Source organism: Bos taurus, chromosome 2 (genome assembly GCF_002263795.3).
Source record: "Bos taurus isolate L1 Dominette 01449 registration number 42190680 breed Hereford chromosome 2, ARS-UCD2.0, whole genome shotgun sequence".
In the NCBI taxonomy this organism is placed as follows: Eukaryota; Metazoa; Chordata; class Mammalia; order Artiodactyla; family Bovidae; genus Bos; species Bos taurus.
In genome coordinates this window covers 63,001,831-63,016,074 of record NC_037329.1, presented here as the reverse complement: position 1 = coordinate 63,016,074, position 14,244 = coordinate 63,001,831, and the positions used below count along the sequence as shown (strand labels likewise).

Here is a 14,244-nt window from a genome sequence, read left to right as displayed (position 1 = left end):
TTTTGTTCTTCACATCAGAGGGAGGGAAAGAGAGAACGAGCGTGAGTGTGCATGTGTGTGCCAGGCCGATATGGGGGGGACCGGAGGACATCTAAGCTGTTGTACTTAAACACTGTGTATATTTTCTGTTGCAGATCTGAAGAAGACTCTTGCTGTGTTGCTGGATAACATTTTGCAGCGCATTGGCAAGTTGGAGTCAAAGGTGGACAACCTCGTAAGCAATGGCACAGGGACAAACTTGACCAACTCCACCACACCTGTTCCCAGCTTACTTGAGAAAATTAATGTGGCAGGTAAGGACCACGAGTCTATGCCCAGATGTGGAGTCAAGGCCTGCTCTGAACTAGGAAGAGAACCACAGGGGCACAGTGGTTCTTATTGGTATAAGATAAATCCCATCAACTTAGTATGGTCCCTGTAACCCTAACTTTAAATTTATTTTTGAATAATGTGTTCAAAGGCTTTTACAGTCTCATCATGATGTGTAATATTGGGTGGTTTCTGTGATATGTTTCCCATAATGAGCTCCTGGAATTACTTTTAATGAGAAGATTCATAGCAGGGATAAAGGAAATACAGAGGTAATCTGGGAGGCTCACACCAGGTAGAGGTTCCTTCCCCTCCCCATTTTCATCAAACAATTTCAAAGTCTGTTCCACATAATAGATTCTCTCCTCCCTGCTGTTAAAGAAGAGCCATGGCAAACTTGCCTCCTTTGTGGATCCAGGGAAATAGGCGTTCTAGAAATGGCATTTGGGGAATAAATGGCCCCTGCCTGATCTTGGCCTGATTCTGTAGCCCCTTGTGGACACCTGGATGTGTGTGTCTGACCCCCTTCTTGAAACTGGACTCTTGGATAAAAGAATAGAAATGGATTTAAAACAATCCCCATATCATACATAATGTGTATTGTCTACAGCTCACATTTGGACCCACCCACCCACTCCCCCACCTCCCCCACATCGCTCTGCCCTGACGTTGGCCTCTTGGCCTTTGTGGTTAAGCTAGGCCTTGCCCTTGTTAGGTGACCACTGTCATTTCCTGGGGACCCAGGACAAAGCAAAGAGCTTTGATGAGGATAAGGATTAGGTGCTTTGAGTGAATGGCTGTGAATAAGTTGTCTATACTCCTGGTGGGTGGTATACAAGCTCTAGCTAATGGATAAAATAAATAGCTGGGTTACTTTTGAAATTTTAAAAATCTACTTTAGTACCCTCTCTGGCTTGTTTTTCTCTCCCTTTCTTATAGGAAACTCACAGCCTTAAGTGGAACGAGATTCTTTTCCTTTCCCACCTCCCAGTGTCAAAACATTTAACTGTTTCACATTATGCAAGCTTGTTGTATTACCTTTCTGCTGTGTTCTCTGCCCTTTAGCAAGTTTTAAATTGCAAACTATATTTCTAATAATCCAAAGTATCTGACCAAACAGAGGCATTAAAAATAACTTTTAATTACAACACAGAGGCAGTGTCATCTGGGCCATAAATCCTGTCTTCCTTGCAGTTTCCAGCAGCTTCTGTAATTAGACAAGAAAACCTCCCACTGTGTTGAGCTGCTTATTAATAAATGGAACCCAGGCCTCTCCAGCCTCCACTCCTCCACCCCTGTTCCCAGTAGGAAGTGCTGTTGAGCAGGTCCTCTCTGATTTTCTGGCAGTTCTGTAGGTTCCTGTTTCAGAGGGTTGTGTGTGTAGGGGGGTGGTGGTGTTCTGTCTCTGGCATTGCTGCCTCCCACTGCCTCTGTCCTGGAGGGCCCATGTCCATGTGTCTACCATCATTCTTTTCCCTGATAAGGGACCTCACTGCCTCTGATTGTCTTGTTTGTGTGCCAGGCTCACAGGGAGATTTCCTGCCTGAGTTTCAAGTCCCAGGGTACACAATTGTGGAATGAAATGTGATGGAGGCAGTGACTACTCTTTTCAAATGGAGTCCCTGGCCCATGCATGGATCTAGTACACTTGGTTAACAAATATCTCTGAGCACATTCTCTAAGTCAGGGGTCCCCAACCTCCAGGATCGAATGCCTGATGATCTGAGGTGGAGCTGATAACAATAGTCATAGAAATAAAGTCCAAATAAATGTAATGCACTTGAGTTACCCTGAAACCACCCCCCTTTCCTGTCCATGGAGAAATTGTCTTACATTGAATCGATTCCTGGTGCCAAAAAGATTGGGGACCTCTGCACAAAGTCCTTGGATTTGAAAAGGGCTTCTTTAAAAGTGCCACTGGTGCTGTGCTTTTACTAATATTTATAGAACCAGAGAATTTGGTTTTTTATCTTTCCTTTTTGGGAAAAGGGAGCTAATTTAAAGTTCTGCCTTTGATAACTAACCTCATTCTTAATTGTTTTCATCTTTCGTGTGTGACACGCCCCATACCTTTGAGATTTTTACTGGCCAATTAGAAAAATAATACACATGCATGGAATAAAGCAAACTATGGTCACTGTAAGAGGGGCTGTCTTTGGAAGGCTTCTGATAGGAAGGTAAACTTAGAAGGTGGTTAGGACGGAGGCAACTGGGGATTGAGGAGGAGATACAGACTAGAGATGGATTGCTACCCAGGTAAGATGTTAGAAGGAAGGAGAGGAAACTCACCATTCTCGGCCATTAAACTGTTTCCAGTTCCTGAGCCTTGGAGGAACTTGGAGCCTTGCTTTTGTTTATTCTTCTCAGCATCTCAGAAGTAAGTGCTTTCGCAGGTTTTATGAGTTTAAGTATGTGGGAGGGGGTGGGGCTGAGGTGAAGACCTCCTCATGCCAAGCAGAGAAGAGATTGTTTTCCCCGCTCCTTGCTTTCCATTTTGTGAATCATCTCAAACAGTGAGTCTAGAAAAATGTGCTCCCATTTTCTTCGAGGTTCCTAGAGAGCTGACAGTTTCCTGGACTACTTAATATCCTGTCTAAAATGGAAGTTTTTTCTGTCCGAGGGTCTGTTTCTTTGGCTGACCTGTGTGTTAAGCAACAACAAAAAGAAATGTCATCCTTCTGTGAGTGCGTGCATGCATATGCACCCCTGCCAGACACTGCACTAGCCACAGTGACTATAGATGTGATGTGAAGAATGCAGGCATCCGCCTTTATTTCCTCCAAAGGTCGGAGGGGCCATTGTGTCTTGCAAAGAACACACATGTATTTTTATTTGCCAGGTCTGTGGGTTAGTGTGCCATAAAGAGGGCCAAAGCGCTTGAGTTCCCAGTCCTAGTTCATGGTCAACCCCTCATGGCTTTTTTGCCCTCTTCCCTGGTCCATGGCCAGGCTAGCAGTTCTCACATCCCTCCTGTCATAGCAGGGGTGGCTTTTGAGCTATGAGAGTTCATTTTTTATTGGGTTCCAATACTAGTTGAGTGAAGTGGTTCTTCCTCCCTCGCTGCATTAAGACATGTGGTAATTGCTCAGAAATGTTCTCCCTGGTGTGTCTTTACTGCTTACTCTGGTGTCTTATTGCTAACGGATGTTTCTGATTGCTTACTGTTGTGTCTTATTGCTCGCTGATATATCTTCTGGTTGACTATAAACTGTATCTAAATTGGATACCATAGCAGTTGAAGAAGAATTCTCTAAATTTATTTTCTTTTTAGGGATATGTGTGTGTGTGTCTCCCCTTGCCTTGCTCTGTTTAACTATGTTGTATGTGATTTTTATCCAAAATGGCTTGTCTTACCAAATTTATTACTCTAGGGCTTTTTTATTATGTGAAAATGAATGTTCCCCTAGAGAAACTGTGGTGGAAATGGACTTTAGGAAAGTAAAGAACCAGATTTGAACTGCATTTTTGAGCAATCTTTATCTTACTGAAGAGGAAGGTGAATCAAAGAAATGAAAAAATAGGTTGAAAAAAACCCCAAACCTACCTTTCAACCAATCATGATTTCTTCAGGTTTAATCACTGATAGAACTTGTTTATTTCCTTGTCAAAATTACTTATTTTAGGAATGATACTTGGGTGTTTTTTTTTTTGAAAGACCAATTCTGCTTTTCTCTGGATTTGTGATTTTAAATTCTGAAGGGGAGAGAATAGGGTAGGGTTGGTGGTTCTTGGTCCTGTACTGACATGGGGAGAGGTAAAGAGCTACAGGTGTGTAATGTGAAAATGCTGGCCTGCTGAGGACTGTCATTGTCTGCTTCTATCCTTGTTTGGCCATCTGTGTCTGGTTCAAAGCCTGGCTGTTGAAGGTGTTTAGTAAGTACTGTCCACATTGATTGGATTATGCTGGAGGGGAGAGCATTTCACTTCTGCAAGGAATTCCTCCCTGTAGCTCCCCTTCTCCACTTACATGTACAGGGATTTGCTTACAAGTGGGACTTGGCTTCTCATTTTCCTGTTTTAGACAACAGTGGCAGACACCATCTAATAAATACAACTCCGTGTTTCTCGACCATGACTGAACTTCCTGTGGGTGATTTGGTGCTGTGGAGCCCTGATAGTATGTGATGGTTCCCACTCTAGGCTGTAATATTTGCAGGGAGTGGGGATATTGTGCAGCTCTCTGGTGAGGGGAGGGGAAGCAGGAGTGTGGGCACTTGTGTGTACAAATTTATTCATTTATACTCTCAAGGGCTTGTTGTCATTCAACATCAGCTGAATAACTGGCCAATGCTAACAGTTGACTAGAAGACAGAACATCATGACCACATCCATCCCCTTGTGCTGTGATCGCTTACAGTTGCAAGGTGAATGAATTGGGAAACATTCGCAAAATCGAAAATACAGGCACAGCTTAAGAGGATGCTTTCTGATACTGAGTCTAAATTGAACATTAGGCAGCCCTGCATTTTCCAAATGTAAGTTTCAGCATGCAACATATTCTAGTATTTGGAGTTGAAGTGTGGTGTATTTGAACTGGGATGTTGTTCTCAAGAAAAGAACCATAATTGTTATTCTTAGCATTCGAAAATTGAAAAATGTTCCTGCTGAGTCCCAGGGACTGTGTTTGGAAGTGCAGCTTCCCCCCTCTTGGTGCTGCTAATGGACCTTGAAATGAAGTCGAACCTGTGCTGTTTCCTTGTTTGTGTCCCTGTGACATCAGATATGCTGGCCTAGCACCTGGAGTGTCCCAGCCCCGCCCAGAAACCAGCACAGCGGATGACTTTCCCAGGATCAGGTTTTAGCCTGTCAGTGGCACTCCAGGCTCTGCCTGAGAGAAAGGAGAGAGAAAAGACTGATTTTTATTAATTAAAGAAAGATTTTTTATTAATCTGAGCAAGAAGCCAGTATGTTCCTTCTGTCTATCTACCTGTCCTTGTCTGTGTCATTCTTTGCACAGGGGGCAGTCAGTATTTGGCTACTTGTCAGAAACAATCCCTTTAGTACCATCACAGAGAAGTATGTCTTTGTTGGTCTGGTTTTCACTTTATGTGGTCAAGGGCACTTTGATTTTTATCACAAGGAAGGAGGAAAAGGAAGAAAATACAGTTCAGGAGGAGTGGTGCTGACCTGTGTGCCTGGGTATTTTTCTTTTTTCTTTTTAGCTTATTATTTTGTATTAGGGTATAGCCTTGTGATAGTTTCAGGTCAACAGTGAAGGGACTCAGCCATACATATACGTGTATCCATTCTCCCCCAAACTCCCCTCCCATCCCTGCTGCCACACAACATTGAGCAGAGTTCCATGTGCTATACAGAAGGTCTTTGTTGGTAATCCATTTTAAATATAGCAGTGTGTGCATGTCCATCCAAACTCCCCAACTGTCCCTTCCACCCATCCTGCCCCCTGGCAACCGTAAGTTTACTGTCTAAGTTTGTGCGTCTCTTTCTGTTTTGTAAGTTCATTTGTATCCTTTCTTTTTAGATTCCACATGTAAGGAATGTCATAGGATATTTCTCCTTCTCTGTCTGACTTGCTTCACTCAGTGTGACATTCTCTGGGTCAATCCGTGTTGCTGCACATGGCATTATTCCATCCTTTTTAATGGCTGAGTAGGATTCCATTACATATGTGTACCACATCTTCTTTATCCATTTCTCCATCAGTGGACATTTAGATTGCTTCCATTCTTGGCTCTTGTAAACTGTGCTGCAGTGAACATTGGGGTGCACCTTTCAGTTCATGTTTTTCTCTGGATATGTGCCCAGGAGTGGGATTGCAAGGTCATATGGTAGCTCTATTTTTAGTTTTTTAAGGAACCTCCATACTGTTCTCTATAGTGGCTGCACCAATTTACATTCCCACCAACAGTCTAGGAGGATTCCCTTCTCTCCACGTGCTCTCCAGCATTTATTGTTTGTGGATTTTTTGATGATAGCTCTTCTGGCTGGTGTGAAGTGATATCTCATTGTAGTTTTGATTTCTCTGTGCCTGGATATTAATATCATTGGTTCTCAACTGCCTGGGGTTTTTTCCCCCCAGGCAGTTTTGGTTGTCACAACGGAGAATGTTGTGATGTCTAGTAGACAGAAGCCAGGGGTGCTGCTGAACAGCCTGTGGTGTACAGGCTGGCCCACAGCAGAGAATTATCTAGCCCCAAATGTCAATTGTGTGGTAGTTCAGAAACCCTCATCTATAAGGCATTGTTAAAAATTGGTTTTCCCACTTATGACCCGTGGAGAAAGATGTTTGAGACATTGAGGTTTCCTGATCACCAGCTGAAACCTTTAGTCTCCTTCCCCATTCATACAAGGCAGTTTGCAAGCCTCACCACTTTTTGCTTTGCAACTGGTCTTTGAAACCTTTAAAAAAAATGTTATACACTCCCAGAAGACTGTTCTAGGATTCTGACCTTAAGAAGCCTCTTTCCTGGACCCAAACCGTACAATTTTGGCAATTTGCATTTTACTCTGGCTTATATAGAATATAATTATTTCTTTTCATAAAAGAGCCACTAATTCAGAATAATGATGGCAAAGTAGTTGGAGAGAGTGGATTTAAATTACCAGGATGTTTTAGAAGAAATTCCATTTTATTAATTTTAACTAGAGTATATAATTATCTAGATATGAGCGAGTAAATTAACTAAGTTAAGGGAAGCAAGAGAGGTCCCTAAAGATCTACTTCACAGCATGAAATACCCTCCAGACCTTAACTGGAGCAACATAAAAGAAGATGAGACAGGAAAGGTAGGTTGGGGGATCTGTGAAGAGTTTTTAATGTAGTACTAAGGAGTTTCTGTCTTATTCTGTATGCAGTGACAGCTGATGAAGGTTTAAAGCAGACAGATGATTAGATGAGGTCTGTATTTTCAGAGAAAAATGTGGATGCAGAATGCTTTCAAAGGGGGTCATAGAGAAGCCAGGTGAAAGTTTAGTTGACGCGTGTAGAAGGATTGAAAGAGGTGTGTGAGGGAGGCTAGGGAGAAGGAGAGGATTTGAGATCCACATCGGGTGGAGCCCACCTGATGGGGTTGCTGGTGGACCATGGGAGGGGTCGAGGGAAGAGGCATCATAACCGATTCTCAAGGATGGAGCTTACATGATGGAACACGGGGGTGGTGCATTTATGGAGGAAAGAAGCCAGCAAAGGCAAGATTTGGGAAAGACAGTTGCCATGTGTTAATGTGGACTTTGGAGTATAAATTGCTTTGCTACAAGCCATTTGTTTAGAAATACCAGTTTAAAGGAAGTTGGAGCATTAGTTCTCAGGAGATGAGGGACAATGAAAGGCAGTGTTTGTTCCATGCTGTTGCTGCTGCTAAGTCACTTCAGTCGTGTCTGACCCCGTGCGACCCCATAGACGGCAGCCCACCAGGCTCCCCCGTCTCTGGGATTCTCCAGGCAAGAACACTGGAGTGGGTTGCCATTTCCTCCTCCAATGCATGAAAGTGAAGGATACGCTCGGTCATATCCGACTCTTAGCGACCCCATGGACTGCAGCCCACCAGGCTCCTCCATCCATGGGATTTTCCAGGCAAGAGTACTGGAGTGGGGTGCCGTTGCCTTCTCCGTGTTCCATGCTACCCAGGCTCACACCCTTCTCTGCTTTGTGACATTGGGTCTGTTTCTTAATGTTTCTCTCTTTTTTATATTTATTTATTTGGCTGTGTCGGGTCTTAGTTGTGGCACATGGAATCCTCACTGCGGCGTGTGGAGTCTTGTGTTGTGGCACGTGGGCATCTGTAGTTGTGGTGTACAGGCTCAGTGGTTGCGGCACCCAGGCTTAGCTGCCCCACAGCATGTAGGATCTTAGTTCCCCAACTAAGGACGGAACCTGAGTCCCTTGCATTGAAAGGTGGAATCTTAACCCCTTGAGCACCAGGGAGTCTCTCTTAATCTTTCAAGGCTTACAATTCCTCTTCTATAAAATTGGGAAGATAATAATAGTGCCCAATAGTCCCCCAATAATAATAATGGGGGTTGTTTATGAGGGTTAAGTGAGATCAGCAAACTACATAGAAACATACCTGGTGCAAAGTCAGCACTAAATAAACATTGTTAGTTACAGTTTAAAGGCTACGCATTTGGAATATTGATATAAGAATGAAGGCCATATTGACTAATTATTAGTTGATAATGTTTATATGTAATATAATACTGACTAATTGTTAATATCACCACAGTGAAACTAATAACTGATATTTGGATAGTGTTTTATGGATAAGAAAATATTTTCATACACGTGTATTACTTCCTTGAGTACTTTAAACTTGAAGTTCCCCAGTTGACCTTTTTGTCCGTTCTTAGAGACTTTTGTTTGGAGAAGGCAATGGCACCCCACTCCAGTACTCTTGCCTGGAAAATCCCATGGATGGAGGACCCTGGCAGGCTACAGTTCATGGGGTTGCTACAAGTTGGATACGACTGAGTGACTTCACTTTCACTTTTCAGTTTCATGCATTGGAGAAGGAAATGGCAACCCACTCCAGTGTTCTTGCCTGGAGAATCGCAGGGACAGAGGAGCCTGGTGGGCTGCAGTCTATGGGGTCGCACAGAGTCGGACACAACTGAAGCGACCTAGCAGCAGCAGCAGCAGAGACTTTTGTTATCAATACTGAGAGGAAATCCACATATTTATCAGTAATCAAACAGAAATAGAATTGGGGGCCCATGTAGTTGGCGGGTTCAGAAGATGAGGCCGAGATCACACTGCTGGATGCAACCAGGCTTGGGACCATTTCCAGGAACCTCAGCAGTACTGCTGTGAGCATGGGCGTCACTCTTTGGCCATCCTCACAGGGTGGTGGCAGAAAAGTCACCGGAGACTCTAGGTTTCTGGCAATAGTATTTGGGAACAGCTTGGGTTGCAGTGTATGCCTCTCCATGACCCAGTGACACTGCAGTAACCTCCTGACTGACTCGGCCTACATCACGTAGGTCACCCCGAGGTTTCATGATGGGAGAGTGTCCCTAAAAAGATTCCAAGCAAGCAGATAGAACATAGACAATGACCACAGACTCCTATCATGTTATGGTTTGGATTTCCAGAGTCATCCTAAGCCTAGCTCAGGCTTTTCTTTCCAGCAGGGTTCAGAGGACAAGGCTTCTGGAATGCTAGCCTTTCTGCTCCCCCAGTTTATTTTAAAGTCATTATTGAATTGTTACAATATTGCTTCTGTTTTATGTTTTTGGATTTGGGGTCGGGAGGCATGTGGGATCTTGGCTCTCTGATGAGGGATCAAACCTTCGCCCCCCTGCATTGGAAGGCGAAGTCTTAACCGCTGGATCGCCCGGGAAGTCTCCTGCCTCCAATTTAAATGCTGCTGTGCCTGAGTGTGTACCCCAGCCCTTCTGGGAACTGGCCCAGCCTACAACGTGCTCTTTGTGTGTGCCTAAAACGTTGCCTTGTTTTTGTCCTCAACCTGGATGCCCTCCATTTTTCTAGCTTACCCTTATTTATCATATTTTTTCAAGCCTCACCTGAAGCACTGTTTCCCATAAGAAGGCTTCCTTGATGTCCTTCACTCTCAGGGATTTCTTTATGCTTTATGTTCCCCATGACTACTATGTGCATCCCTGGACTTTTCCACAGCCAGGCTCCAAGCTCTTCAAAGGCATCGGCAAAATAGCCTGTGTTTTTCCTTTCAGCCCTGTAAGCCCGGTATATAGCAGTGAGCAAAAGTAGCTCAGTTATGTCTGACTCTTTGTGACCCCATGGACTGTACAGTCCATGGAATTCTCCAGGCCAGAATACTGGAGTATACAGCCTTTCCCTTCTCCAGGGGATCTTTCCAACCCAGGGATCGAACCCAGTTCTCCCCCATTGCAGGGATCCTGGTAAATAGCAGGATTTCAATGAATGTTTGTCCAACTGAATGCATGCCTCCCGCATCCGGAACGGGAGGAATGTTTGTCCAGCTGAACGCATCCTGGCCACACACCAGGTCAGCCACAGTTCTGAAACTTGTAGCACGACACGGGTGTCCACACTCTCAGTTCTGAATCACTGTGTCCGCTGCCTTGGCAGTTTCCTGAATATTTTAGGAATTCCTGAAAGTACCTAGAAAGTTGACTGCTAAGTTGCTCAGAAGGAAAAATACTTTTGCTTTCCTGTGCTTTCTGGAAACTATGATTCTGTAATAAGGTAATTTACTTTGTCAGTTCTTCATGGGTAATTATAAAAATGTAAGTAGGATTAAAAAAGAATTCTCACCAGCTACACTGTATTGAAAGTGAAAAATATTAGTCGTTCAGTTGTGTCCGATTCTTTGCAACCCCGTGGACTGTAACCCGCTAGGGTTCTCTGTCCATGGGATTCTCCAGGCAAGAATACTGGAGTGGGTAGCCATTTCCTTCTCCAGAAAATCTTCCCGACCCAGGGACTGAACCTGGGTCTCCAGCATTGCAGGTGGATTCTTTACCATCTGAGCCACCAGGGAAGCCTTATATTAGGGATTTCTCTGAATGAAGAGTTTTTGCAGAAGAGAGGCGGGGACCCACCAATCTTAGTGCTTTGGACTCGTTACTGACACTTCAAAGTGGCTTTTTCCATTTCAGAGAGTGAGAGTGAGTATCCCTTTGGGGGGATGCCATGCTTCCCCAGCCGTTTGAGGGAACGCATCAGGGTGAACAGCAACCCTTAGGAGCATGCATGGCGGTATTGGCCTTGGGAACTTGTGCAGGCTTTACTGTGTTTATGAAAATGCCTCCAGGGTGGTTCTGCGGATGGGAGATAGGACATGCCAAAATTAGATGTGTTTGTTTTAATCAGAAGGCGACAGATCCCACTTGCTCTAATTTGGCTTAATGAGGTATGTGTATACAGTTGTGCTATCAGCTTGCATATGGTATTGATTCAAAAGACGTTCCACAGCGACAGCCCCGCATATGCTTTACCCAAGATGTTCCCTTGTCTTTGCCGCCTCATCCTCTCTCTACCTGTTTAACACATTACTTCAATAGAAGCCGTCTAGAGCCTGAGATGTACAAACCCAGAAACGTTTTGGAATGAAAGCTGTTTGGATGAAGCAGGGGACTGTCTCTGTCTCCACGTGGTTGAAAAGGATTTTTCCGTTCAGAGGCTTTTGCGGTTTTGAGGGATTTTCTTTTAAGCCATGCTTTTGCTTTGCATATCCCTAGCTTCTAAAATTAGGCAGCCTCAATGAAAATCAGTTGCCAGTTCAGTTTTTCTGTCCTTGTTGGATCTCAGAAAAAGAAGAGATGGAGCCTCTGTGGTAAAAGTGGTCTGAAGTTCTTGGCTGAGTTTAGAAATGAAGGACAAAGGTGTCCAGTTTGAAACGTGAAGAAGAGGATCTGAGTTGCCCCGTGGTTCAACCTGCTGACCTCATTTCATGGCGGTCTCCTTTTTCTGTCCCTCCCTGGCCTGTGGACATAGGACATATCTCATGTGCGTAATCACAGCCTCCCAAGTCCATCCGTACCAGACTGAAGTTCTGTTGCATTGACAGAGTCAGCAGAGGGGCTCCTGTCACGGGTTAATAGAAGGTTTGCAATGCATTTTGATGTGCTTTGAGGTGACCAGCTACACTATGAACTCCTTTAAAAAAAAATTCTTTTTTATTGAAGTATAGTTGATTTGCAATGTTGTATTAATTTCTGCTGCACAGCAAAGTGACTCAGTTGTACGTATATATACATATATATTCTTTTTTCATATTCTTTTCCATTATGGTTTACACAGACCTTGTTTATCCATCCTTATGTATAATAGTTTGCCTCTGCTAATCCCGAACTCCCTGTCTACTTCTCCCCACCCTCCTCCCCCTTGGGAACCACGCGTCTTGAACTGCTTTAAAGCTGTCTTGATGTCTCATCTTGGTGAACTTCCCAAGTCAGCATTTACAGTGGAGACTTTCCTCTCTGCTTGGGTGCAGCTGGAAATGGGCTCTTGAAACAGAGTCATCATGAAAGAACCATGGTGAACAGCAAGTGAAGCCCTTGTGGGAGGGGAGGGTGGTCAAACTGCGGTCATAGGATTCTGGTAGAGACCCTGAATCCTGACTGCTTGGGTTCACATCCCAGCTCTTCCCCGTCCTAGCCGTGTGTCTTTGGAGAAACCCAGTCAATTTCCTTATCAGTAAAATGGGATTAGAGTACCTGGGCTGTGGTGCTGTTGTGAAGACTGTTACTTACTCCTTGGAAAACACGGAAGGCCACACACAAAATAAGAACTCAGTAAAGTTTGGGCACTGGGACGTGCACAGCTTAAGGACGCAGTTCAGGGTTGGACCTGTGGGCCAGGCGGGTAGAAGATGGTCAGTGCTTGATGAGTGTGTAAACTAGCCAGTTCTCATGCCATTTTTCCTGGAGAAAACTGGACCTGAGGAACAAAATTCCTGGAAGCTTCTGGCACTCACAGACTGGACAGTTGTTATCAAATGATCTTGAGCAGAACTCTCAGTCCCCTTTCTAACCTGCTGTTGGTGATTTCTTACTATTGCAGAGTCTTAGCTTTGTCGAAGGTGCCAGAGACATAGTGATGCCTATGTTCTCCCCATGAGTGGCAAGTGTATGATGAGATAAACGTGTGCTGGGAGCCTGGCATGACATCTTGTCCCCACTTACCTACAGATCCCACCCTTTGTGGTTAGTGCCCTGTTGGAAGGGAGGAGTCCAAACATAATACAGCAAACACTGATGTGCGTTTTATACCCAGCCCTGTCTGGAGGGTGCTGGGTCTTGTGCCAGGCTTGGGGCGGTAGAGGTGGGGTGTTGGGGGCAGATGGTGGTGCAGCCAGGTCACCAACAGAAGCTAAGGCTGTTGTGGGCAATATAGGGCTCGCCATGTAGCAGAGAAGGAAGAGAGGTTGACGGTGCTCATGGTACCTTTCTTGGCTTTCAGCCTAGAGCTTCTTTCAGGACCTGTTGGCTTTGCCTGGGGAATGACCTTCAAACTCTGTAGCCATCTGGGGATAGGTCTGGGAATGGCCTACAGGGATTGGCATAGAAGGAATGTCCACTGAACGATGGCTGTCATATGGCCTTCATCACAGCCAAGTCTGGCCTTCTGGAAACGGTGCTGACCCTTCACTGCACCGTCTCACTCCAGAGCAGGGTGGGGAGCTCTCATGCTGTAGAGTTCAGCTCCCAGGGGAAGGCAGTCATTAACCTGTCTAAACTTTATGCTAATATAACTTTCTCAATAATTGCTCTCATTAAGTTTGGTTAATAGGAGCAGTACATGTTATAGCAAGATGAGCTAAAGAACAAAGTAAATATTTAAGACTTTATTTCAGGGTGCAGTTGGGTTGGGGTAAAGAGAAGATTAATAAAAGCTGAGTCTGCTGGTGTCTGACGTGGAAAGACAGTGGAGTTCTTGGATGAGGCTCCAAGGGTTTCTCTTGGGTGGCTCCCCTGTACTGAGCTGGGGGAGGCCAGTGGGTGTCTTCTGGGGGACAGTTGTGAGGCCTGTTCTCTCCTTACGTTTCTGGCCCCCATGAGATGGAGTAATATGACAATGTAGAGAAACTGCCTTCTCTGTACTCCCAGGCACGCTGTGAGGATTAGGAAGGTGGCTGTTGGCGCATGGCTCTGCCATGCAGGGAGGATGTTGTTCTCTAAAGGCAGAAGGCCATTAGCAGCATCTGAGTTGGCCAGGGAAGCCCATGATGAGTGCCTGCCCCTGGCTGGGCGTGCTGACCTGTCATCTGAGGGCACCAGGGGATTAATTTAACATGGTTTTCATGCCTCTAGGCTACCAGTGACCAAAAGCAGCCATAATCTCTTTGAGTTTATGTAATAATAGGGTACTATTCTCTAAAGGAAAGGCTTTTATAAACAGGACTTTACTTCTGTGTTATAAAAAAGGGGTAAAATTTGACTGCTAAAAATTTAGAAATTGCAGCTAAGCACAAAGATAAAAATACAAAGCAGCAGTTATTCTATAACCCAGAGATTAATTGATTTGCTGCTCTC

The 14,244-nt window shown here is 44.7% G+C and overlaps 1 protein-coding gene across 12 annotated transcripts in view; it reads left to right on the top strand.

The window, feature by feature from the left end:
* The window catches only part of MGAT5 (alpha-1,6-mannosylglycoprotein 6-beta-N-acetylglucosaminyltransferase), a 398,270-nt gene that overhangs the window by 165,345 nt on the left and 218,681 nt on the right, over positions 1 to 14,244 (top strand). For all 12 annotated transcript variants that reach the window (XM_059875762.1, XM_059875759.1, XM_005202537.5 and 9 more), the window contains one exon: positions 135 to 293. In XM_059875762.1, coding sequence (XP_059731745.1) covers positions 135 to 293 — 159 coding nt within the window. The remainder of the gene's footprint in view (positions 1 to 134; positions 294 to 14,244) is intronic.